The sequence below is a fragment of the Chlamydomonas reinhardtii genome, chromosome 7 (assembly GCF_000002595.2).
Source record: "Chlamydomonas reinhardtii strain CC-503 cw92 mt+ chromosome 7, whole genome shotgun sequence".
Taxonomy (NCBI): Eukaryota; Viridiplantae; Chlorophyta; class Chlorophyceae; order Chlamydomonadales; family Chlamydomonadaceae; genus Chlamydomonas; species Chlamydomonas reinhardtii.
The window spans coordinates 5,240,911-5,263,704 of NC_057010.1; the positions used below are offsets into that span (position 1 = coordinate 5,240,911).

The window sequence follows — 22,794 nt, forward strand, 5'->3', positions numbered from 1 at the left end:
AGGGTCATCTACGCATGTGTAGATGCCGGGTGCCTGAGGGCATCTACAAGATACGAGCACTGCCTAGGTTGGTGGTGTGGTGAAGACGGAGAAGAGGGATAGTCCGATAGAGGCTGGGCTAACAAGAAGCTCCTCGGGGACCCAGGGCCTGAGAGTACGGTAACTACGGTACGGTAAAACGTTGACAGGAGCGGAATAGAGCAGCGGCAAGGGCGCAAGGCCGGCAATCCAATTCACATTACATCATACGCTCGCGCGCTGCTGGATCGTCTTCTGTGATATTGTCCTCGTGAGAGACAGTGCCGACCGGGTTTACCCGCGTTGGGCCCTACAAACCATAGGCGCACCCATGAAGCCCCCATACACGTTCGAACCGAAACTACTCTTGGACGGGTCCTGTTGACAGCGGCCTTATAGCTGTATCCGCCAGCAAGTCCTGCAACCCCGTCTGGCCGTAGGTGCTGTCAGGCCTGAGGAGGAAACACGGTGCGTCCTGAACCTGGAACCTCCTCGTCCATACTCGCCAGGTAAATGTTATCGCTGGGCGGGGGCATCTGGGGCCCGTGCCATCGCCATGTTCGCGCGCAATGCAACAGTGTGTACCGAATACAGACGATGGCCGGAACCATGGCCGTGTGGCCTGTGCCGGGATACCCGCTGTCAGCCAACACTAAGCTGATCCGTGCTCTTGCCATTCCAGCGCCTAGCGGCCGTGACGCAAGGCCGGGACCACAGCCCGCTAGTTCTCCTTCAGGCTGCGCGCCAACCAGGCCATGAAGCGTCGCCGCTGCTCCGCCGCCACAGCCACCGCTCTCCCCACAGCAGCAGAGCCCTCCTGGCCCGCCTCACCCGCCTGCACATCCGGCAGCAGCTGCAGCCGCTTCACCAGCGACTCAAACGCCGCCGCCTCCGCTACCTTGAACTCATGGGCCTCCTTGCCCGCACCCGCCAGGAGGATGCAGGCGCACTGCATGCAGCCCGTTGAGCCGGCCGCAGCGCCGTCCACCAGGGCCGCGGCGCAGTGCAGCACGATCCGTGGCGTGAGCACAGCACGCCGCAGCAACCCCAGAAGCAGGTGGCACATGCCGCGAGCGCGCGGCAGCGCCGAGGCTGCGGCCGGTGTCGCCGCAGGCATGTCTGCCCACGCGCGCCGGGCACCGGCCGCCCCGCTGGTGCTTGCAGGCGTGGTGCCGCCCGCGCCCGCAGGCGGCGGCGAGGGAGACGGCGATATAGCTGCAGTGCTGGCTGCTGCGGGCATGCCTACCCCCAAGGCTCCGGGGCGCAGCGGCTGCGGCGAGACCACCCGGCCGGCGGCCTCTCCAGAGCCCGAGGCCCCGCTCATGCCGATAGGCGATGCGTTCGGCGTGGACGAAACGGACGCGGTGGGCAGCAGTGCTGTCAAGCACCGCTCAAAGTGAGTTTGCGCTGTCAGCAGCAGCAGCCTCCGGAATGTCCGGCCTGTCTCAGTCACGCTGCCTGCAGCGCCAGTGTTGGCGACACCCGCTGCTGCGCCAGCTGGCGACACCGCTGCCGGCGAACTAGCTGCCGGCGAAGATGCTGCGCCCGTCTCAGCCCCCAGGTTCTGCAGGGCATCCGCTGCCAGCCGCACGTAGATGTCGCAGGCACGGGACTGCTCATCCCACTGCTGCTGCATCGCCGTCGCCCAGGCCTCATCCGACAAGGGCGCAGCTGTCGCCGCGGGCACGCCGTCCAGCTCCCCTGCCACGGCGCCGGCACTCGAGGCCACCAGCGCAGCGGCGCCGCCCCAGCAGGGGCACAGCGCGTCGCCGCCTGACGCGGCCACAGCGCACTCGATTAGCTCATCCGCCATAGCCTGCGTGACAAGGTTAGGTTTGACGTGAGGTTCCACTTACATCCGACCATAGCTTAGCACGGTGCAACTCGCTGAATCGAATCCAGAATACATTAGTCCCCATTGTGCGGACACCTTCCGTCTGCAGAGCCTGCCTACCTCGAGCGTGGCAGGCGAGTTAGCCACCGACTGCGACAGCAGCTGCGCCCGCACGTCCGAGTAGGTGTCGGGCGCGAGGTTCCACATGCCGTCCAGGTTGGTGCTCGAGCCCCGCGATGACATGGCGCCCATGGGTGTGACTGGCCCGCTGCCGTTCCCGCTCATGCCGGCTACTCGCCTCAGCACCGGGTGCCGCTGCGCCTGTGCCGCCACACCGCCGTTAGGAGTGGGCGGCAGGCCCGGTGCCCCGCCGCTGCTGGCGCGTAAGCCTGACCCTGGGCCTGCAGCGGCGCGCGTCGCCGAGCTGCTGGGGGTGCCGCTGGCAGACGGCGTCCCGTTTCCTGACGTCCGCGCTGACCGCGGCTGCTGCGTCCCGCCGTCGTTAGGCACGGCGCCTGAGGGCGCCGAGGCCGGCGCGGAGGCGACCAGCGCCCCGCCCACGCCCCGCCAGCCCCCCGCCCGTAGCTCTAGCAGCTTGCCTAGCGCAGCGACCACATCTGGCGGTAGGCCGCTGCTGTTGTTGCTGCTGCTGGAACAGCTGGCGTGTAACGCCGATAGCTGCTCATACAGGCCGTCCAGGAGCGGTCGGTGCTGCGCTGCCAGGCAGTCGTCCAGCTGTAAAAGCAATCAGTGCAATCCGTGTGATGAAATGGGATATGAAGGTGTTCCATCAAAGCTTCAAGGCTAAAGGATGGCTACCGGTTCCAACCCACATCGCTGAGCCCAACCTGCGGAAGCAAAGCCCCGACCCACCTGCCGCCCCGCGATGGTCAGCGCCTTCGTCAGGCACTCCACCCGCTGCCGCCCCGCCTCCCCAGTCAGCCTGTCGCTGGCCGCCTCAGGCGCCGCCGCGCCCGCGCCTCCAGTCGACACCAGTAGCAGGCACGACAGCATAATCCTGGAATGCAAAGAGAGGGACGCGAGATCGGTGACCTGCTGGTGAGTTTCACGTGGCTTCACTGCAATAGGCGGGCCATTAAGGCGGCTGCGAATGCGCTCCCCGCCTCCCCCTTGTCTACCGTGGCCCTCGGTCGTGCCCGCTCAAGCAGATCCCCCTCTTGCACCTCACGGCGCCCCTCACCTGTCGGTCAGCAGCGCGTGTAGGTACAGGTAGGCCAGGAATTGCAAACTGCCCGACAGGGTGGTGGTGGAGCCGGCTTTGAGCGCCGGGGCATCCCCGGAGCCAGCCTGAGACACCAGTCCGCATGCCGCCTCAAACTCGCGCTGGCACAGGTTCAGCAGCGTCTGTCGGAAATCGATGCGCTTCGCCTTGGCGGCCGCGGTTGTGGCCCCGGGCGGCTTGAATGTGGGCAGGATGGGCGTGAGCGAGAAGCAGAGCGCGCTGCAAGGACCCGAAAAACGCTCAGGGTCGGACACCGCCCTATCGTATATCCACCGCACGAGGAGCTGGAGTATGTTGAGGGACCCTGCCGGCGTGAAGCCTACGTGACAGTTGGGGGCAGGTCGGGCAGTAGCATCGGGTGTCGAAAGGAAGGCTGGAGGTAAGGACGCGCCAACGTGCGCCGGCACGGGGTGCTGATACACATTCTGTACTGACATACACTCACCGACATCGCGAATCTCAAACGCCAGACGCTTCGCCTGGAAATGACCAGGTTTGAGCCGCTCGAGGCATGTTGCAACGGCGTTGGATTGAGCCGTCTCACTGCTGTCCGATGCTTCCTTCCGTGCCTTCGGCTGACTGGTCTCCCCGCTCGAGCTCCCGACCGCTGCGCTCGGCGCCATCTGCCACAGCCCTCGCCTACACGCCTCCTGTTACTACTTGGTAATGTCTTTGCTGTATATTTTGCCCTCAATCAATTGCTGGTCGCCTGGCCCAGGCAAGCTGCCTGCCACCAGTTCCAAGCTTCGCTTTGTGTCAGGGACAGCCAGTATGTGACAGGCAACAAGCTAGATCACTTTGTGCTAATACAACAATGTCGTTGCGACTCGTGTTCGCTACCTATCGCACGCGGTGGGCTCGGGGCCCGGCCTGTCTGTGTCCGGCAGCCTTAACATTTGCTATTGCTATTGCAGGTAGAGTGTATAAATGATACTTATGATAGGCCTGCCTGCAATTCTGCAAAGTCGAACACTCGAACGCCTGAACCAATTGCGGCCCAATGGTGCGGAAGCTCGTCTACATTCTTAAGTTTGTGGCATGTCCTCACTCATCCGCGCCATGCAGAACTTGCGCAGCGGTAGCGTGCAGCTGCAAAAACAGGACTGAGTGCCTGACACTGAGTGCCGACCTTGCTGCCCTATATCTTAGCGAGGGATACGTAACTTTATGCAATCATACTTGCTTATTCAACGCCGTTCCAGGTGCAGTTTCAACGGAGTTGTCACCCCGGCCGTGGGCACAGCACCAAGTGTAGGCGCATAGACAAGTTGACAACATAAATACATCCAACGCATCACGTACATTGACTTGGCGTCGGGAGCTTGCACAGCGGAGCCCGGAGCGGCAAGCGGTGGGGAGATCCTCAACCCGCGAGCACACCCCACACCACCGGAGCTTCCGGCTGCACGCCTGCGTGCCTGCATCTTAGCCGGGGCTCGGCCGGAACAGATTCAGCTGGCGAGCCTTGGGGTTTTGTACGGCAGCAGCTGGGACGCCGCGCTCTCCCAGAGAACCCAGAGGCGTCCCTAGAGCAAGGCACAGCCGCGGGGGAAGTGGGACCAGCCGGCTCTGTCACACGGCGGCTGTCAGAGTAAGCGTAGAGTGCGCCCGTAATCAACAAGCGCCAGCCGCCATGGCTGACGCGGCGGCGGAGCGCGAGGTCCGCGGCTGGGTGCAAGACAAGCTCCATGGGCTGCTGGGCTTCGCAGACGCCAACGTGGCAGCATTCCTGCTGTCCATGGCGCGGAAGCACACCAGCGCCGACTCATTGTTCACAGATCTGAAGCGCTCTGCCGCGTTGCCAAACACGCCGGAGGTGCAGGCCTTCGCGGCGGAGCTGCTGCGGCGCGTGCCTCGCCGCAACGCCGGCGGCCCGGGTGGCGGCGCCGCCGCGGCGCAGAAGCAGGCACGTGACCTCGTGCGCAAGAGTATGACCTACGGGCTGCTTGAGGGCGATGAGGAGGAGGAGGAGCAGGAGAAGCAGGAGCCAGCCAAGGCGGCCGGACCCGGGCCAGGGTCCGCAACGGGACCAGGAGCAGGCGGCAGCAAGGGCCCAGGCGGCGCAGCGGGGGCGGGCAAAGGCGGCGACGGCGCCGCCGGCAGGGCTGGCTCGCCGGGGCCAGGCGGTGCCGCGGCAGCAGGCGGTGGCAAGCAGATCCGCAGCAGCCGGCGGGTGCAGTTCGCGGAGGAGGACGAGCGGGAACGCGAGAGAGAGCGAGACCGGGACAGAGACCGGGATAGAGACCGGGACCGGGGCGGGAGGTCGGGCCGCGGCGGCAGCGCAGACGAGGATGACGACGACACAGTGGTGCGGCAGGCGAAGCGCCCCAAGCGCAAGTGGGAGGAAGACGAGGAGCGGGACGCGGAGGAGGAGGACGCAGCCGCGCGGGAGGAGCGGCTCAAGTGAGTTGGATACGGGGGACTGGGCAGTTCAAGTTCTGCAGGCGGGTTTTCAGTGGGGGGTGGCGGGTTGTGCGGCCGCGCGGTAGACATGGAGGCACGCCAGGGCGAGGGTCGCCACCTGGGCACGTGGCTGGGAACTCTAACTGCAGCGAGCATGAACATCGGACCTCTGCCACGCGCCGTGCGCGCACTCACCAGTCCGGGTCCAATCCTGAGCGCCTTACTGCTCCACAACCACGGTATCTGACGGCCACACGCACGAAACACACGGCACACACGACCCGCACGACACACACGGCACGCAGGGAGGAGGCTCGCAACCGCGACCAGGCTGAGAAGCAGGAGTTTGAGGAGCGGCTGAGGGCCAAGGACGAGGCCAAGACCAAGAAGCTGGCGGAGGACCGGGCGCGGAGCCGCATGAGCAAGGAGGACCAGCGGCGGGAGGAGATGCAGAAGAGGTGCGCGTGTGTGTTTGTGTGACGTGTGTGCCATGTATGGGTGTTAGGGCGCTGGGGCACGGGCGTGTTGGCTGGGGCGGGACCCAGGATGAGAGTGGAGGGGTTGCCCGTGCGTGTGCGACTGGGTGGGTGGGTGACGGATGGCGCGGCCGCGCTGGGCCATTTCTATAGAACTGGTACCAGCGGCGATCTGTTCTGCCCACGTGCAGGTACGAGGACGAGAACGAGCGGGGCGGGCTGATGCCCATGCTGCGCGAGGTGTCGCGGCAGGAGTACCTCCGCAAGCGCGAGGACAAGAAGATCCAGGTGGGCGTGAGCTCGCGTTTGCTTGAAGCGCGTGGGTGCGAGTGCTGCGGCTCTGGGGCGCGTGCGCGTTGGCGCATGATGTTTGATGGCCGTGCATGGACAGCCTTAGCCTTGCAGGGACACACTGGCATCCTGCCAAGCTGGCTTGCGCATGCGCCGGCGATTGGCGCATCAGACACACGGCCTCCGCAATACACACGTGACGCACACCTTGCGCGCTCATGCCCTCCCTGCTCCACCCCGCCTCTTCCTTCACCCCTGCAGGAGCTAGAGGACGAGCTGGAGGACGCCAAGTACCTGTTCCAGGGCGTGCAGCTTAGCCAACGCGAGCTGGACGACCTGCGCTACAAGGAGGAGGTGCTGCGGCTGGCCAAGGAGAAGCAGCGACTCATGAACGCGGTGAGGCGGTGACGGAGGGCACGGCAGGGAAGGGGAGGGGAGGGGAGGGGGGGGGGTGTAAGCAGCCCAAACTTGCAGAGCACGGGCAGCGGCGACAGTTGCAAGTAATTGGAGGGAGGCGGCCGTCCATGAAAGACGCAAGCAATTGAGCGGCTGGGGAAGGGGAAATATGTGGAGACCCAGAACCCGAAACCAGCCTCAGGGGACTAGTGGACCGGGAGCCAGGACGACCAATACAGGATATATTTTGGGCCAATAACCAGTGCCCGAGGGGCCTCCCGGTTTACAAGGGCAGGTGTCGCAACTTCATCAGCCAGCGTAAGACCGCCGCCGCCTCCGCTGCAATGGCGCCCGCAGGCCACTGAGGACGGCTACAAGATGCCCGACTCGTACGATGAGCCCACCAAATACGCGACCCGGTAAGTTGCCGTCAGACCTCATGCTTGCTCATCTGTTGCCGCCCGGCATTGCTGTGTGCGCCGTTGCTTGGCGTGCCACATTGCGTTGCACGAGTGCACATCAACACAACGTCTCGCTCTTGTATCGTTACGCTTGTGACCACATACGTACACAGCGGCACTGCACACGAGCTGCTGCATTGCTCGTCTGCATTGTTCGTCTGCTCGTCTGCATTGCTCGTCGGCTGCATTGCTCGTCTGCATTACTCGTCTGCTCGTCTCTTGTTTTAAGCCTCTCTCCTGCTGCTATTTCGGAACACACCCGCCCTTCCCGCACGCCGCATCCAGGTACGATGTGGCCAAGTTGCGCTACAGCGAGCCGGAGGGGGCGGCGGCGCGCGCCAACCCGCACGCGGAGCAGGAGGCGTGGGAGGCGGAGCAACTGAAGAAGACCCACGTCACCAGGGCAAGTACAGGGGTTGGCCGTATGGGCTGGGCAGTGGGGATTGATGTCATTCCTTGGTGTGGGCTCATGTGCCCGGCCTCATGCCGCCTCTGGGGGAGGACAAACTGGACTTGGCTCTGGTGTAGGAAGGGCTCCGATACCGGGCCTGCAGCGCTACAAGAGGGCCTGAGGGGCGGCGCTGATGCTGGCGCTACAGCCTGCTGTTTACCGTACGTGCCTCCGCTGCACGTGCCCCGCGCACGCCTCACGCCCCGCACACCCCTGCCCAACGCCCCGCACACCCCGCCCACCGCACCTTTAGGTGGGCGCCCAGGACGGCGGCGCGGCGGCCCCCCAGTACGACTTTGTGTTCGAGGACACCATGGACTTCGTCAAGGCTGACATGCTGGCGGGTGAGAGGGGCGGGAGGGGTACGGGGGGAGTAAGGGCATTTGGGTAGGCAGGGCGGGGCTGGGCGGGGCTGGGCGGGACCAAGTGTAGGCGTGTAGGATGTGCTTGTGCTGGTCGTGCTGGTAGCTGATCTGCTTCGGGATTGAGGAGGTGGCACATCCACACCAACCATCAGCTAGATATGCCCATCCACTTGCCGCCACCGCTGCCCGTCTGCAGGCAACATTGAGGACTTGTTCGAGACGCCAGAGGAGCGCAAGAAGAAGGAGGCGGAGGCGCGAGCGATTGCGTGAGTGGGGGCACACGGCGCCGTCGGGGTTTGGGGGCAGCGTGGGAGGCGCGACCCGGCCATGAGCTTCATCGTCGTCGTTGTCATGCACTGCACTGCACGTAACACACAGCTAGCGTCGCACCGCATCGCATACCCAACCTCTCTGCGTTCCTTCCCTTACTCACACTTCTGTATTATCAAACACAGAAAAACGCACACGCACACACATACAAACACACTGTATCAGAGAGCACACGAAATGTAAACACCAGGTACGCCGTGTATGCTGTGTGTGTGTTTGACCCTTTTCGTCTTGCCTTTTTCTGGCACACAGCGCCAAGTCGGAGCGCGAGCGCATCCAGGAGGGCCGCCGCCAGCTGCCGGTGCACCCCTACCGCGACGCGCTGCTGGAGGCGGTGGAGGCGCACCAGATCCTCATCATCGTGGCCGAGACGGGGGCGGGCAAGACCACGCAGGTGCGCAGTGCACGGCAACACGGGGGCGCGGGGGACTACGTCGTGCGCCCGGGCCCAAGGCGCGGCTTGTGCTGTCTTGGTGTTTTGCCGCGCTCACGCGGGTAATGAGCGTACAGCATATGACGCGCATCACACACCGCCACCGCCACCGCCACCAGCATCACCTCTAGATGCCCGCTTTCCCAAACACAGTCCTGGCGTCCTTATGTCTCCTGCCCCTTGCCCGCCCGCCTGCCTGCCTGCCTCCCCCTCCTCCAGGTTCCTCAGTACCTGCACGAGGCCGGCTACAGCGCCGCCGGCAAGATCGGCTGCACGCAGCCGCGCCGTGTGGCGGCCATGTCCGTGGCGGCGCGTGTGGCGCACGAGATGGGCGTCAAGCTGGGCAACGAGGTGTGTTTGTTAAAGAGCACAAGGAAAATATAGCGCAAAGACAGTGGATGCGGGTGTGCGTGTATGTGGGTGGTGTGTGTGGGGGTTTGGGTGGGTGGGTGCAAAGATGGTTGGGAAATGCGGTACAGGATGCACTGAAGACTTGCAGACGAAGTCGTTACCAAATGAGCGGTCGTCCGGGGGGGGGGGTCGGGAGGTCAAGGACTTAGAATGCAATACATTTGTTGCCGTGAGCATCGTCGGGGTGTGGCTGCGTGGAGCCGCACGTAACCTGCGGGTGTGCGCGTGTTGTACAATGCCAGCGCATGTTCCCTATGCCCTCTCCCTGCCTGAATCTGCAACCCGCTGGGAATGAATCAAGCCGCCTCCACCCTGGGTTGGGTTCGGTTTAATTTGGGCTGGTGTCTACAACCCCCCCCCTTCCCCGCTCCCCCCAAGGTGGGCTACTCCATCCGCTTCGAGGACTGCACCTCCGACAAGACCATCCTCAAGTACATGACGGACGGCATGCTGCTGCGCGAGTTCCTGTCAGAGCCCGACCTGGCGTCCTACAGGTGCCGGCTTTGGGGGGTTGCAAGGATGTTTGGACAATCTGCAAGGATGTTATGCACCGTGCCGCCCCCGTGTGGGTGATGTGTGCCCAAGCCCAATAAGTCCCATGAGTAAGGAATCCGGGGGCACATGTGTGTACGTGGACACGTGTTTTACGGTGTTGGTGGGTGAAGGAAACAAATTGCGCAACTGTCGCTCCGCTAAGCCATGTGCCCCCTTGACGCTTTGCCACTGCGAACTGCCCATCCCACGCAGCGTGATGATGATTGACGAGGCGCACGAGCGCACGCTGCACACCGACGTGCTGTTCGGCCTGGTCAAGGACATTGCGCGGTTCAGGTGGGTGTGCGGGGGGGATGCGGGGGAGAGAGCGTGTGTGTGTGTGTGGGGGGGGGGAGTGGGGCCGGCCTGGCGGGGCGGCCTGGCAGCGCGGGGCGGGGTAGCCAGGTAGACATGCGCGTGCGCTGGCGTCTGGCCGCATCATCGCTGCACTGGGTATGTGGTCGCCTTCCCTTGTGCTGACATCTGTTTGGTGGCTGGAGCAAAGACTCACGCTCGTGCCCAGGGCCCAGGCCGCAGGATGGCACAGAATACCCACCGTGCCGCAATCGCCGTATTCAACTCGGCAACCAACAAAGTCGTTCCATCATAACTCATCATGCAACACAGGCCCGACCTGAAGCTGCTCATCTCCAGCGCCACACTGGACGCGGAGAAGTTCTCAGAGTACTTTGACTACGCCCCCATCTTCAAGGTGCGTCAGGCGTGGGAAGCCTGGGGCTGCGAGTCGGCGCATTGCGGCCCCGGCTCCGGCCCCGGATCCGGCGTTGGTAGTGCGCTGGGTGTGGGTGGCGGCGAAGCAGCAGGGGGCAGTGGACGGCCGGATGACATGCGACTGCGCCCAGAAGCAGCTTGTCAGCGCCATTGCAGCGCCTTGGCATCATGTCGTATTCTCTATGTCGGACACCATCCGCCCTTACCTTTATAGCGATCCCGTGTGGCTCAACTCTCGCGCTCGCTCGCAGGTGCCGGGCCGGCGCTATCCAGTGGACATCTATTTCACCAAGGCGCCCGAGGCCGACTACATAGACGCCTCGGTGCAGGTGAGCATGTCCGCCGTAGGAGGCGAATCAGTAAAAGCCAAAGGAGTGTCTGTGTCGCCGCAGGGACGCCTCCTGTGGCTTGTCCCGACCCTTCGCTGCCTACACACCATCCCGCGCGCAAACCTGCCTCCACTTACCGTGTTCCCGCCCCATCCCGCCTGCCCTGCCCCGGCATCCAGGCGGTGATGCGCATCCACGTGCTGGAGCCGGAGGGCGACGTGCTGGTGTTCCTCACAGGGCAGGAGGAGATCGAGGCCGTGGTGCGTGCCGTTGTGTGTTTGTGTGTGTATTGTACAACTGAAACAGAACGACGTGTTAAAGCTTGTAAGGGAACGGGAACAACGCGTGAACAACGCTTGTAAGGGAACGGGAACAACGCGTGTACACCGGTGTGCCGGCGTGTGTTCTAAAATTGTTGTGGCCTGCTCCTACCGCTCCTTCGGGGACACAAACAACGCTGCCTGCCATCCGCAGGAGGAGCTGTTGCGGCAGCGCATGCGCGGCAAGGGCACGCAGCTGGCGGAGATGATCATCTGCCCCATCTACGCCAACCTGCCCTCGGAGCTGCAGGTGGGGCCATGTGCAGCTCTGGGTTAGGCGTTGGGCTCTTGTGTGCCGACATGCATGAGCTGTCATGCGGGTGACAACCAAGTCATGCATGTGCACTTCCATGTCCCAACTGCACAACTGCACTGTATGCGAAGCGGCATGCCCTCAGTGGTACGAGCATCACACTTCACGCATTTGCTCAACATGCTCCTTGTTTGTGGCGGAACAACTCGCAACCGCGCTGCAGGCCAAGATCTTTGAGCCCACGCCGCCGGGTGCGCGCAAGGTCGTGCTGGCCACAAACATCGCCGAGACGAGTCTCACCATCGATGGCATCAAGTGCGTGGTGCGGGATGAGGGCGCAAGTGGTGGTGGTGGCGGTGCTGTCGTGGCAACCATCATTCCCACTTAGGATGCGCGCTTAGGGGGCGCCCAGGGGGCGGACCTGCGCGTGGCTTGGCAGCTGCGCTCAGCCAGCATTACACGCATGTTGGTGCTGTTGCGCCCAAACCCTCCACGCGTCCACAACTACCCCCATACATTTCTCTCACACTCCGACACCCACCTCTCACGGCCACCCTCTCTCGCGCCCGCTGCTCCTGCAGGTACGTGGTGGACCCGGGTTTCGCCAAGCAGAACAGCTACAACCCGCGCACGGGCATGGAGAGCCTGGTGGTCACGCCCGTGTCCAAGGCCAGCGCCAACCAGCGGGCGGGCCGCGCCGGACGCACGTCGGCGGGTGAGGAAGCGTCGCAGGGGCGAGCGGGGCAGACGGAAATGTGGAGTCAAGGGGGCCCCTAGCGCGTGCTGCCTGCCAGTCCAGACTGTTGAACAGACATGAGCGTGATGCCCGCAGTCTCGCGAATGCCGGGATCGCACTCCCCCACCCACCACTGCTGCCCATGCCCACGTACCACGCCCGCACGCACACCCACTCCCTCACCCACATCCACAGATTCCACACACACACTCTCTCACACACACACACACACACACACACACACACACACACACACACACACACACACACACACACACACACACCACACCCAACTGCATACGCACTCCCCAGGCAAGTGCTTCCGGTTGTACACGGCGCACTCGTTTGAGAACGAGATGGAGGACAACACAGTGCCCGAGATCCAGCGGACCAACCTGGGCAATGTGGTGCTGATGCTCAAGTCGCTGGGCATCCACGACCTCATGAACTTTGACTTCATGGACCCGCCGCCTGCCGAGACGCTGCTGCGCGCGCTGGAGCAACTGTACGCGCTGGGGGCGCTCAACGACAAGTGAGGATGAGGAAGCGGGAAGGGGTGGGCTGCCCGAGCTTGAGGATGGTTGGGTTCTCGTGTCGTCGGTTTGCCATTGTGGGAGGAGGGGTGTTGAAGATACCAGCCCAAACGGAACCCAATGCAAAAGAGCGAGGAGGAGAGCGTGGCTGGGGGTGGGGGTGGGGTGGGGGTGGGGGTGGGGGCTGTCACGGAAGGGGATGTGGGGCTCACCTGTATTCGCATGCGTCCTTCCCTCCCGTCTTCTCCTACCTTCCCCACGCACCTGCCCGCCCGCCCACCCGTCCACTCCAGGGGTGAGCTGACCAAGCTGGGCCGCCGCATGGCCGAGTTTCCTCTGGACCCCATGCTGGCCAAGACGCTCATCGCCTCGGAGACCTACAAGGTGGGAGGCGAACGGAAGGCGCCCAGGAAACAAGGCGTGGCCGTGTGGCAGTGGGGACATAAGGCTGCGAGGAGGGACATGTTGGGGCTACGGCGGGGACCCTGTCCGCAGGAGGCATGACTGAACGCTGCATGCGTGTTGCTTTCCCCCAATCACATCCAGGTGTCGGAGCAGATCGCCACCGTGTGTGCCATGGTGTCAGTGGGCTCGTCCATTTTCTACCGGCCAAAGGTGGGACTGGGGTCATCGCGCAGGCTGGGGCTGTTACCATGCAATCTACCATATCACCATCTCACACACATTACAATCACACAGGACAAGGCAGTGTTCGCGGACAACGCGCACAAGAATTTCTCGCGCGGCGGCGTGGGCGACCACATCGCGCTCATGTCCGTGTATGACGGCTGGGCGGAGAGCAACTTCAGCACGCAGTGGTGCTTCGAGAACTACGTGCAGGTCGGTGTCCGTGGGCAGGCGGGGGGCAGGCGCGGTACATGCGAAGGCGAAGACGAAGCGGGGGGTGCTTGCTTGTGCGCACGTGTGTGCAAGGCGACGCTGTTGCCATCTGTGAGATTCCACGGCTGCCAGGCCTGCCCACAGGCTGTGCAGCCACGTACCTGAAGCTGCGTTTGCTTCTCCTGTGCAGGTCCGCTCCATGAAGCGCGCTCGCGACATTCGCGACCAGCTCGTGGGTGAGTCGAGCATGTGCAAGCGTGTGTCCATGCGACAGAGGTACAACTGTGAAAACCGTCTGAAGCCGTGTCGCTGACCGCGTGCATGGCCGTCTAGGCCTCGACGTTTCGCTCACGTGCACACGTAATGTGTGTGTGTTCTGTTGCTTGCGCCAACCAGGCTTGATGGAGCGTGTGGAGATTGAGATGGTGGGCGACTCCAGCGAGCATGACTCCATTCGGAAGGTGCGCGACCTGACGGTGGCATGGCGGTGGCCCATGGCAGGCGGTCGGGTAGTCGCACGGCTGCGGCTAAATGCAATTGACCGCACTCGGGCACACATGTATCCTGGTACAGCTGCCGTCAACATTTCCCACCTAATGAGTCACACCATGCCCTTTCCTTACGTCTTGCATATGCCCGCACCAACCTATTCGGTATGCGCGCACAGGCGATCGCCAGTGGCTTCTTCTACCACACGGCGCGGCTGCAGAAGGACGGCTCCTACCGCACCATCAAGAACCCGCAGTCGGTGCACCTGCACCCAAGCTCCAGCCTGCTGCAGGTGAAGCGGGTTGAGGACGTGTGCGCAAGAAGTGAACTGGGTTGGAGGGAAGCTGTATGCTCACGCAGGCGCGTTGCGCCAAGCACGCTATGCACATCTCCACTCATCCCCGTCCAAACCCCCGTCATCGCTGTCTCACATGCCTTGGCTATGCCCTTGACCTCTTTTACATCTGCTCACCGCTCATGCCGTCGCACCGCAGCTGCTGCCGCGCTGGGTGGTGTATCACGAGCTGGTGCTGACGTCCAAGGAGTTCATGCGCACCGTGTCAGAGATCAAGCCCGAGTGGCTGGTGGAGATCGCGCCGCACTACTACAACAAGAAGGACATCATGGAGGACGCCAAGAAGATGCCCAAGGGCAACAAGGGCCGCGCGGCGCTGGATGCGGCGGGTGTGGAGTGAGGAGCGAGGAGGGAGGAGCGGAGCGGATGGTGAGGAGGAGGAACCGGCACGATTGAACTGCTGGCAGTTGAGGTGGATTGCTTTGATGCAGTTGGAACGGAGCACGGGCCGGGGATGCCGCGACACACAAATCACATGGAGGAGGTTAACAGGAAGGAGTGGGGAACAAATGGGCGGGGGTTGTCGTGGTCTTGGGTGTTGTGCCGAGACAATGGCAGGGTGCTGCGGGGCCTTCCGGCGTCATAGAAGGCCCCAGGACTCAACGGCCAATGACTTTGATGCATTATGCAAGCGCAAGAGGACTATGATCATGAGTAAGGGGACCTCGAGGCCAATCGCTTACGACACCCTGTCGATCAAGTGCTAAACGGCGTGTTTGAAGTACCCGCGCTGTTGACGTGCGCTTTCAACACTGCTTCATTACTCTTGCGAACGTGAGACCAAGGGACAAAATTGTCGCAGTCTTTTCGCCGCCGCTCTTCTTGACGCATACACGCACCATCATAAGGTGCAAGCCACTCATTCTAAGGATCAACTCCTTGCGGCAGCTAAGCTTGCAAGGGTTTCCGTGTCGGCGACATCAGCCCACCGCAGTCAGCAGCTGCAGCTGATTTGAGCACAACACTGATGCTGGTGTCATTGGTGTCGAGTATTCCACTTGTCGGCAGCTTTGGGCTGCGGCTCGGACTCGGAGGTGACCTCGCCCGCTCGGAGGCGACCTCGCCGTCCCTAGGGTGGCAGCTCCAGTTAGGCGAATACAATGATTTCATAACTGTTTCTTTGGAAGGTGAGCTGGGCAAACGGGGCACAGCGGTGCTGGCGCTCGACCAGCGCACGTGCGCACGCTTTCTCCAACGGAGCCCGCTTTAGTTGTGGTGCTTCTTGCTCGCGCGCTGTCAGCTGTGTGTGTCAAATAATCAGCTGGCTTCTAGAATACATCGCACACTTTCCGCGGAACCTGCCTTGCTGGTACTGTATTCCAGCTCAATCAACATGTATGGCCGCACGCACGCTTAACAAGCAAGCGTTACGCGCGTGCGCGCACTCGCAGCAAGCCGATACTCGCACGCGATGTTACAATCAGCTAACAGACATTCTTCATGCGCCCTACCTGTAGCTGCTTCCGCTACCGAGGGAAGAGACTTCTACACCACCAGCTACGGCTCCAGCTCGCTCGCGAATTCGCCCTCGCTCCAGAGCGACTTTCTGCAGTCCGCGACCAACAGCGCAGAGCTGCTGTGTTGTCACAGCAGCGCGCACCGCGGACGCCGCGGCGGCGACGTCCTGGAGGGTACCATGCGCGGAGGCAAGCCGCGGGGCGGCAGTAGGGCCCACGCGTGATCATACATGAGTCGCTGGCGCTCCGGCTGGCGCCCGCCTGGCCGCCTTGCCGCCTCGCTCGCCCTCATACCTGAGCTATGCACCCGGTCCGCGGGCGGATATATCAGAATCATCAGTAGCTGGCTGACCTGAGACCGAGTGCGCGGCCAGTCAGGGGAATTTCGTCTGTTACGTACTTGACTTGCTTGTACAGTAGTATTTTGATTGCGCTCATGCGACAGCTGACAATCGCGCACTTGCGGTGACGCACTGTGCGTGGCTCGGTGAGGCGGGATGTATGCGTGCACGCCGCCGCCCAAGTATGGTTGCCACCAAGCCATAAAAAAATTGGCGGCGTTGCCGCCAAGGAAGCAAAGCGCCAATGGTTAATTATGTACCACTACGTACGTCTCTTCTTCGGGGATGTGAAGGTGTGCTATGAATGTGGGCAGGTTGCGCGCTGCGCGCCGGGGTGGCGCCGTATAATACTGTCCAGAGGGTTGGGTTGGGTTCGTTGAGGCTCTGCTGCCTAGAATATCCTTAGTATTTTTGGCATCGCAGTGCGAGCATCAGCAATGCAGGGGTTGCGGAACCAACATACGCGTGTATTTGTCGTGGTCATGCACGCACTGCAAGCTGCAAATGGCAGGTGTTGCTGGAACGAATGTGCAGTCTACGGCAAGTGTATATCTGTTAGGTAGGGGTGTGAAATAAAGGCTAGCTGCTGGGCGATGTACGGTACATTTCGTACCGGTAGCTCGCTCGTGCATACATGCTGTTCCCTAAAGCGCACGACCAGCAGTGCATGCATCGCAGCAGGCTCCTGCCACGCTACACGTTAATGAGCCAGGGGTCTAATGCATGCAGGATGGAGCGGTGACGGGACGGGTTACATGACGCGGGGTGCCTCTACCGCTGCGAGTCATCCTAGTGTATGTCAGCTGACGACTCTGTCTGACCTACGTGCCTGGAGGATGGGGAACGGCGTGTACATGATATTACTTGCGGCTGCGTGTCCCCGCGAATCCATGCATGCGGCCGTGATAGCCCTCAGACCGCAACGAAGACTTGTCTATCTAGGCTCTGGATGGTTCACAGATACTTATTTCTGCGGCAGTGCCGTGTGACGACGTGAGTTGATGATTGTTTTGCAACGTATGCAGCGGCCCCCACTAATGTCATTAGACGTACGTTGGTTCGCCCGGAGACTTTTCTCGTACCAGTTGGTGGATGTATGGGGATGGGTTGCAGCTGTTTAAACGTTGCTTGCCTGCTGCCAGTCGATTCATGGCCGGCGGAGATGGAATGGGTTATAGTTGCATTAGCTATACTAGGTGATGCAGGACAATTTTCCGTCAAGGCAGTTGGCAAGAAGGCGCAAACTTTCCGCACGCACCCATGCTACACGTGTACGTACGGTGGGTTGCGACCATCTCTACCAGTTTGAGCTCGAGAGCTGTTTGCATGGATGGGACCTTGCGGCATGCACAGGAGGGCGGGCGCATGGAATGGGTCTGCCGCGCCGTGCGTGTGCACGTGCTGGGATGCGCATGCGTGTTCACACGGACATGAGGCACGACCGGGATTGGGGCTGAGGTCATTTGTTGTCGCCCAGATGTGCGGCAGAAGTATCATAAGCGAGCCGACTTCACATGTATGTCTGCATGCATGGCGTTCGGCGCCCGGCCGGGTGCCAATTGCCTACTTGCGAGCGAGCAGGCCCAAGTTCGCAGCATGCGGGTCGGATCGCTACTGCCTCATCTAGGTATTGCTTGACATGGACGTGCTAAGGCACGCCCTACCTGCGTCGAGTTTGTGTTTCAGGGCCGCGGGTTGATGGGCAGTGGTCCGACTGCTGGGACCTACGGCCCGTTGCCTTGCTTGTCGCGCGCTCACTGTACGTTGTGATGAGTGACTCCGCTTGCTTGCCTTGAGTAGTTGCTTGCGCATATACATGGGGTTGACAACCGTGCTAACCGTGCCCCCGGAGGCATTCATTCATGCGGTTTGCGCTGTTTACGTAGTGGTCTAGGGCGCTGTTAATGACGAGTGTGGTGGGAACGAATGCGTACGTAGACCAGAGCGGACGGCGGAGTGGGCTTGCAGGCGGCACGAGAGTAGGCTGTCTACTACGGTACATTCTTTTACGGTATTCGCATGCAGTTACAACCCGTACGTTCTCTGCATGATGGGAAACAAAGAGGCGCGTCATGGCACTTGTGAAGAGTATGGGGTTGGAGCGCCTCAGCAGGTGCGTACATGAGTCACCGACACGAGCCCCGGATGCTAGCTGGCACGAGTGAGTCGTTTGTCGTTCGGTAGGCCTAACGTTTGCAGATATTTTTGCAGCTGAGCGGTAGATGCTTGAGAAGAGTCGGCAGCAAGTAAGCAAGGCCCCATGGTTGGCTCCGGGCCTGTGAAGCCCTTTACTTGCTCCGGGCCGTGTGTATGTATATACCGGTATGTAGCCCATGACAGGATTGATGGATGGTATGCTTCAGAGGCCCAATGCTTGCAACCATCATTGTAAAGGATGTATATAGCTAGTGATGTACCCCAGTACAAGAACCAACCAGGGGGCTCACCTGCTGGGATGGCTTTGACAGGCGCACCGAGGGATGGGAATCATGGGATGTAGCTATCTAGTGTTGAATTGTTGATAAGGGACAGACCCACGGTGGGCCACCAAGTTCGCCAAGACATTAAAACGTCTGTGTGGATGTGTTTACGGAAATACGGTTCCGTCCATCCAGCCACTGCTACGGTAAACCGCAACAGTAGTGCCAATACGCCCTATCCACATACCGCAGCTGCGAAGCCCGGCTATGCCTGACGCGCCGGGCCATGAGTGATACAGCAAGCTTCTGAGCTTTCTGGGCCGAGGGGGGTCCCCGACCTGCTTCAATAGTTGGGTCCTTACTTCACACACACACGATGAGTTAAAGCGCCGCCTGATGATGTTCGCAACCCTTTCCGCCAGCAGTTTACGCCAATCAATGACACCCCGCACGCAGCAGACCCATGCCTCATCGATAAGAGACATGTGATGATGTGATACGTCAGTACACGCACCCTTTACCCACATCCATAATTGCACCACCTCGCTCCCACGTACAGCATGCAGTAGTCCCACCCACCCATCACACCAACCATTGCCGGGTTCCACGAAAGAAAGCCCTCAGGAAAGCCGGCCATGCACCCAGCCCGAGCACCCTCCCCGGGCAGCCATTCCAGTCAAACGTATCCTTGATTGACCCGAGTTGCGCAACCCCAAAACCTGCTTCGTCCTGTGGCATGCATGCAGCAGGAGATGCAGACACCCATGCATTAGCGTGAGCATGTCTGGCCGATTGAGTGGCCACGTTGCAAGCAAGCAGAGGCTGCCCAAACAATAATCCATTTCGTTACGACCTCAAAAATAATAACGCGTATATGTACTGTACGTGCAGTGCTCCAGCAGGCAGTAAACAGGTGCGTTAGGCACGATGGACACACATACATCTTCACGCGCCGGCACGCTCTCCCGGGTGGGTTCACTTGCTTTGGGTTCTGGAGTGAAGTAACCCGCGTTGTCAAAGCGGAGGCCACGCTCTCGCTCCTCCTCGCTCTGTTGCATTGGGTTCGGTTTAGTTTGGGCTGCTGGTATCTATCTACAATCCCCCCCGCCCCCCCCCCACACACACTCACACCCTCTCACACCACACCCATACCCCACCCCAAACACCCAAGCAAACATCGACGATCCCAGACGACGTCCCAGCGCTCCAACTTCTTGGCCACATATATATGCATCTCAAGATTACGGTATGCAACACGAGACAGATTCTGTCGTAAGATTCTATGCATGGCAGCAATTGCTTGCCAAATAGTACATATACCGCACCCATAACACAGGCTGGATGAAACTTCAGCTAACTTGCTTACAGCAGTGCCATCGCGTTCAAGCAACTGCAGCTGCATGTCTTGCGCCCGCCAACCAAGCGCAATCACATTGTTGTGCTTTTATGACATCAGCAGATCGTGTCTTCCATCCGTGCGTGTTTGACCGACCTCACCCTCACCCCGTTCAAGATACTGTTAGGTTTCAGGCGTCATGCATCGAGGGAGCGAGTTGTGCTTTGCGCGTCGCTCGTGGGTTTGAGTCCAAGCTATGTTGCGGGCACTGCCATACGTATGTACGTTCTAGCGCCGGTTACGGCCACTGGCTTTTGCTGCCGCCGGGGCCGGGACCACCGCTAGCGTCTTGGTCTTCGTCTGGGCCTTGGCCATGCGCCTTTCGCTGATTGCGCCCATTGCGCCCCGGACAGCAGTCCAGCCGCCGCTGCTGCTGCTGTTCGCGCGGAGAGCATTCTTTGCGGCAACATTCGGACGAGATGAAGCGGAAGGATCCACGCTGCTGGAAGCGAGCGCGGCGCCAGCGTTGTCGGTATTGCCGGCCGCCGCCGCCGGGCCCGCGGAAGGCTCCATGCCTGTCATCAATGGTGCAGCTACTGCTGCTGCTCCCTCCACAGACGCCAAGGAAAGCAGACCCGCCGGCACCAGCACCGTTGTGGCCGGACTTCCGCTACCTCCGCCGCCGTTACTACTGCAACTGCCGCCGTCCATTACGGTGACCATCCCTGCGCTGCTACTGCCACGGCTGCGCCCGTCGCTGCCCAGGCTACAGTGCTGCAGGCCCCGCAGGGCGCTGAGGGGCCCGGCAGTAGCGGCTGTAGCAGCTACTGCGGCTGCCTCTTGCCGCATCGTGTCCAGCTCTGCAATGATGTCCAACAGCCCGCTGGCGACGGCGGCAGTAGCCGCCGTGGCAGCACCCGTGGCAGTAGCAGTGTCGGCGGCGGCAGTAGTTGCGGACGCAGCCGCCGTGACAGGCGGCGCGAAAAGAAACTGCAGCGGCTTGTACACCTGTGGCAGCGGCGGCGGCTTAGGAGAGGCTGACAATGGAGCGGCGGCAGATCGGGGCTTGGGTGATGATGGTTGACCACCTAGACCGCCGCCGCCGCCGTTGCGATCGCGGTTCCAGAGCTCTGCCACTACTGACACAGCCGTCGCCGCCGCCGCAAACGGCCGCTGCAGCTGTCGCGGAATCGCCACAGCGGCGGCGGACACGGACGCGCCCATGGCTCCGCCATCATCATCACCAGCATTGCCGCCGCCGACGTCGCCATCGGCGCCGTCGTCGCCGCTGCCGTCGCCGCTGCCGAGCGCAGCCTCAGAGCCGTCGGTTGTGGCAGCAGTGGCCGTGGTAGTGGCGGCGTGCTTGCCGACTGCTGGGCCGTCGCTATCCATGCCGCCGCGGCCAGTGCTGCGGCTACTTAAGTAAAAGTCGCCAATGCCGCTGTCGGCTCTGGGGGCGCTGCTGCTGTTGTTGTCAAGGCTGCGTAAGGACTGCTGTTGCAGCATGTCTGCAAGATAGCCCGAGTCAAGCAGGTATAACGGCCAGGCGGAGGAGGAGCCGCAGCTGCCGCCGCCGCCGGCAGTGCTGTTGGAGAAAGCAATGCCGTCCTCTCCATTGCGTGCGCTACCGCCCTCACCAAGTTCTGCCGCTGCCGCCGGGGCCGCGACAGGTGGCACTGTTGCCGCCAGTGCTGCTGCCACTGAGATCGCGCCGCCGCGGCGGCCGCAGCTGCTGCTATCGGGAGGCATCAGGCTCCTGCTGTAGCCGCCGCTCGCGTTACCCAGGCACATCAGGCGCTGCGCGTGGCCCCCAGCAGCAGCTGCGGGGGCATCGTCGCCGCCGCCACCGAAAGCGGCGTCCGCTGCTGCCGTACCGCCGGCGGTGCCGCCGCTGCCGCCGCTGGTGGTGGCGGTGTTGGTGGTGGTGGTGCCCTTATGTGATCGATGTGGAATGGCCCTGTAGACCGTGGCGGGGGGCAGGGGGCGGGGGCGGGGTTGCACTTATGCTTAATGAAGAGGAAGCGGTGTCAGGTAGGGCGGGGTCCGGCGGGTCCGGCGGACTGAGCACCAGCAGGGATGCTCGGAGCCGAGATAGCAAACTACTGCGTGCGAGGGCGTGCATGGGGTGCCCGCATGACAGGTGCGGCAAGTGCACGGCCGGCCCGCCCAAACAGCCCGATGTTGAAGTAAGGCGTTGCGCGCCCCAAGCAAGGTGATCAAATCTGAGCACAACCCTCAAGTAAGGGCGGGACATATGCGTATGATAGCCTACCGGGTTTGCAGTATGCCAGCGATCAAGTCACTCACGGTCGTGTTCGTTGTGATGATGGAGCGCCCAACAGCAGGAGGTGCCGCCGGCCGCTGGCAGCGGCGGTGGCGGCGGGGCCTGGCGTGCCTGACCCCTGCGCGCCGGCGGAAGGCGTGTCGTCGCCCGCGACGTCCAGTGCCCCGTTCCAGAAAGCCTCCATCGCATTGAAAACCGCTGCTGTCTCGCGCGTGGTCATTTATGAGTAGGCGCCCGCTCGAAGACTGAGACTCCACTGACGCCGAGTGAGGCCGCGCGGGCGTGAGTTGTTGGGGCTCCGGGTATGCACACGTGTGTTCCTGCTGCGGGTTGCAGGTTGCAAAACCTGCAAACGGCAGTGCAGTATAAGGCAATACCGAGGCAGCATAAGGCAATCCCGAGTTCTGAACGTGCACTGTTGTACACCGCCCGCAACGCACCCTTGTACTTTGAATCCTCGAGCGGTGATTGGTGCGGCCTGCTGCTGAAGGTTTGGTGCTCCAAAGCCGCTCCGCTGCTCAAGCGATACTTGTGATACTTGACACTTGGAAACCCCTGTGTGAGGGCGCGCAGCTGGTGAGCGAGAAAGCAAGGAAGCCCTGAAATGGCCTCGCAATTTGGCTGACAAATGCGTGGCCCACCGAAACCCAAGCAATTTAGACCTGAACCTACATGATTATCTTACTACACGCCCGCTTGAAAGGATGCGACGCGTGCAGGAGC

The 22,794-nt window shown here is 61.9% G+C and overlaps 4 protein-coding genes across 4 annotated transcripts; 2 read left to right on the top strand and 2 right to left on the bottom strand.

Annotated features, from left to right (window-relative positions):
- Positions 1–226: 226 nt before the first annotated feature.
- CHLRE_07g349050v5 (uncharacterized protein) lies at positions 227–4,034 on the bottom strand. The gene is made up of 5 exons (XM_043064518.1): positions 3,541–4,034; positions 3,054–3,414; positions 2,726–2,870; positions 1,973–2,587; positions 227–1,834 (listed from the first exon to the last, which is right to left on the bottom strand). The coding sequence occupies exons 1-5, from the start codon at positions 3,716–3,718 to the stop codon at positions 740–742; spliced, it is 2,394 nt and encodes a 797-aa protein (XP_042923086.1). The 5' UTR covers positions 3,719–4,034; the 3' UTR covers positions 227–739.
- A 110-nt stretch (positions 4,035–4,144) lies between these two features.
- On the top strand, positions 4,145–15,036 carry CHLRE_07g349100v5 (uncharacterized protein). Its single transcript, XM_043064519.1, has 26 exons — positions 4,145–5,498; positions 5,804–5,956; positions 6,166–6,262; positions 6,527–6,661; positions 7,019–7,080; positions 7,408–7,525; positions 7,827–7,917; positions 8,135–8,204; positions 8,521–8,662; positions 8,921–9,052; positions 9,491–9,606; positions 9,860–9,943; positions 10,274–10,358; positions 10,630–10,707; positions 10,887–10,967; positions 11,182–11,277; positions 11,504–11,595; positions 11,862–11,995; positions 12,329–12,548; positions 12,843–12,933; positions 13,096–13,164; positions 13,249–13,389; positions 13,580–13,625; positions 13,786–13,850; positions 14,057–14,170; positions 14,373–15,036. The coding sequence occupies exons 1-26, from the start codon at positions 4,729–4,731 to the stop codon at positions 14,571–14,573; spliced, it is 3,483 nt and encodes a 1,160-aa protein (XP_042923087.1). The 5' UTR covers positions 4,145–4,728; the 3' UTR covers positions 14,574–15,036.
- A 48-nt stretch (positions 15,037–15,084) lies between these two features.
- CHLRE_07g349119v5 (uncharacterized protein) lies at positions 15,085–18,435 on the top strand. The gene is made up of 2 exons (XM_043064520.1): positions 15,085–15,360; positions 15,691–18,435. The coding sequence occupies exons 1-2, from the start codon at positions 15,201–15,203 to the stop codon at positions 15,912–15,914; spliced, it is 384 nt and encodes a 127-aa protein (XP_042923088.1). The 5' UTR covers positions 15,085–15,200; the 3' UTR covers positions 15,915–18,435.
- Positions 18,436–18,848: 413 nt separating this feature from the next.
- Positions 18,849–22,794, bottom strand: CHLRE_07g349137v5 (uncharacterized protein). Its single transcript, XM_043064521.1, has 3 exons — positions 22,512–22,794; positions 22,095–22,417; positions 18,849–21,744 (listed from the first exon to the last, which is right to left on the bottom strand). The coding sequence occupies exons 2-3, from the start codon at positions 22,289–22,291 to the stop codon at positions 20,076–20,078; spliced, it is 1,866 nt and encodes a 621-aa protein (XP_042923089.1). The 5' UTR covers positions 22,292–22,417; positions 22,512–22,794; the 3' UTR covers positions 18,849–20,075.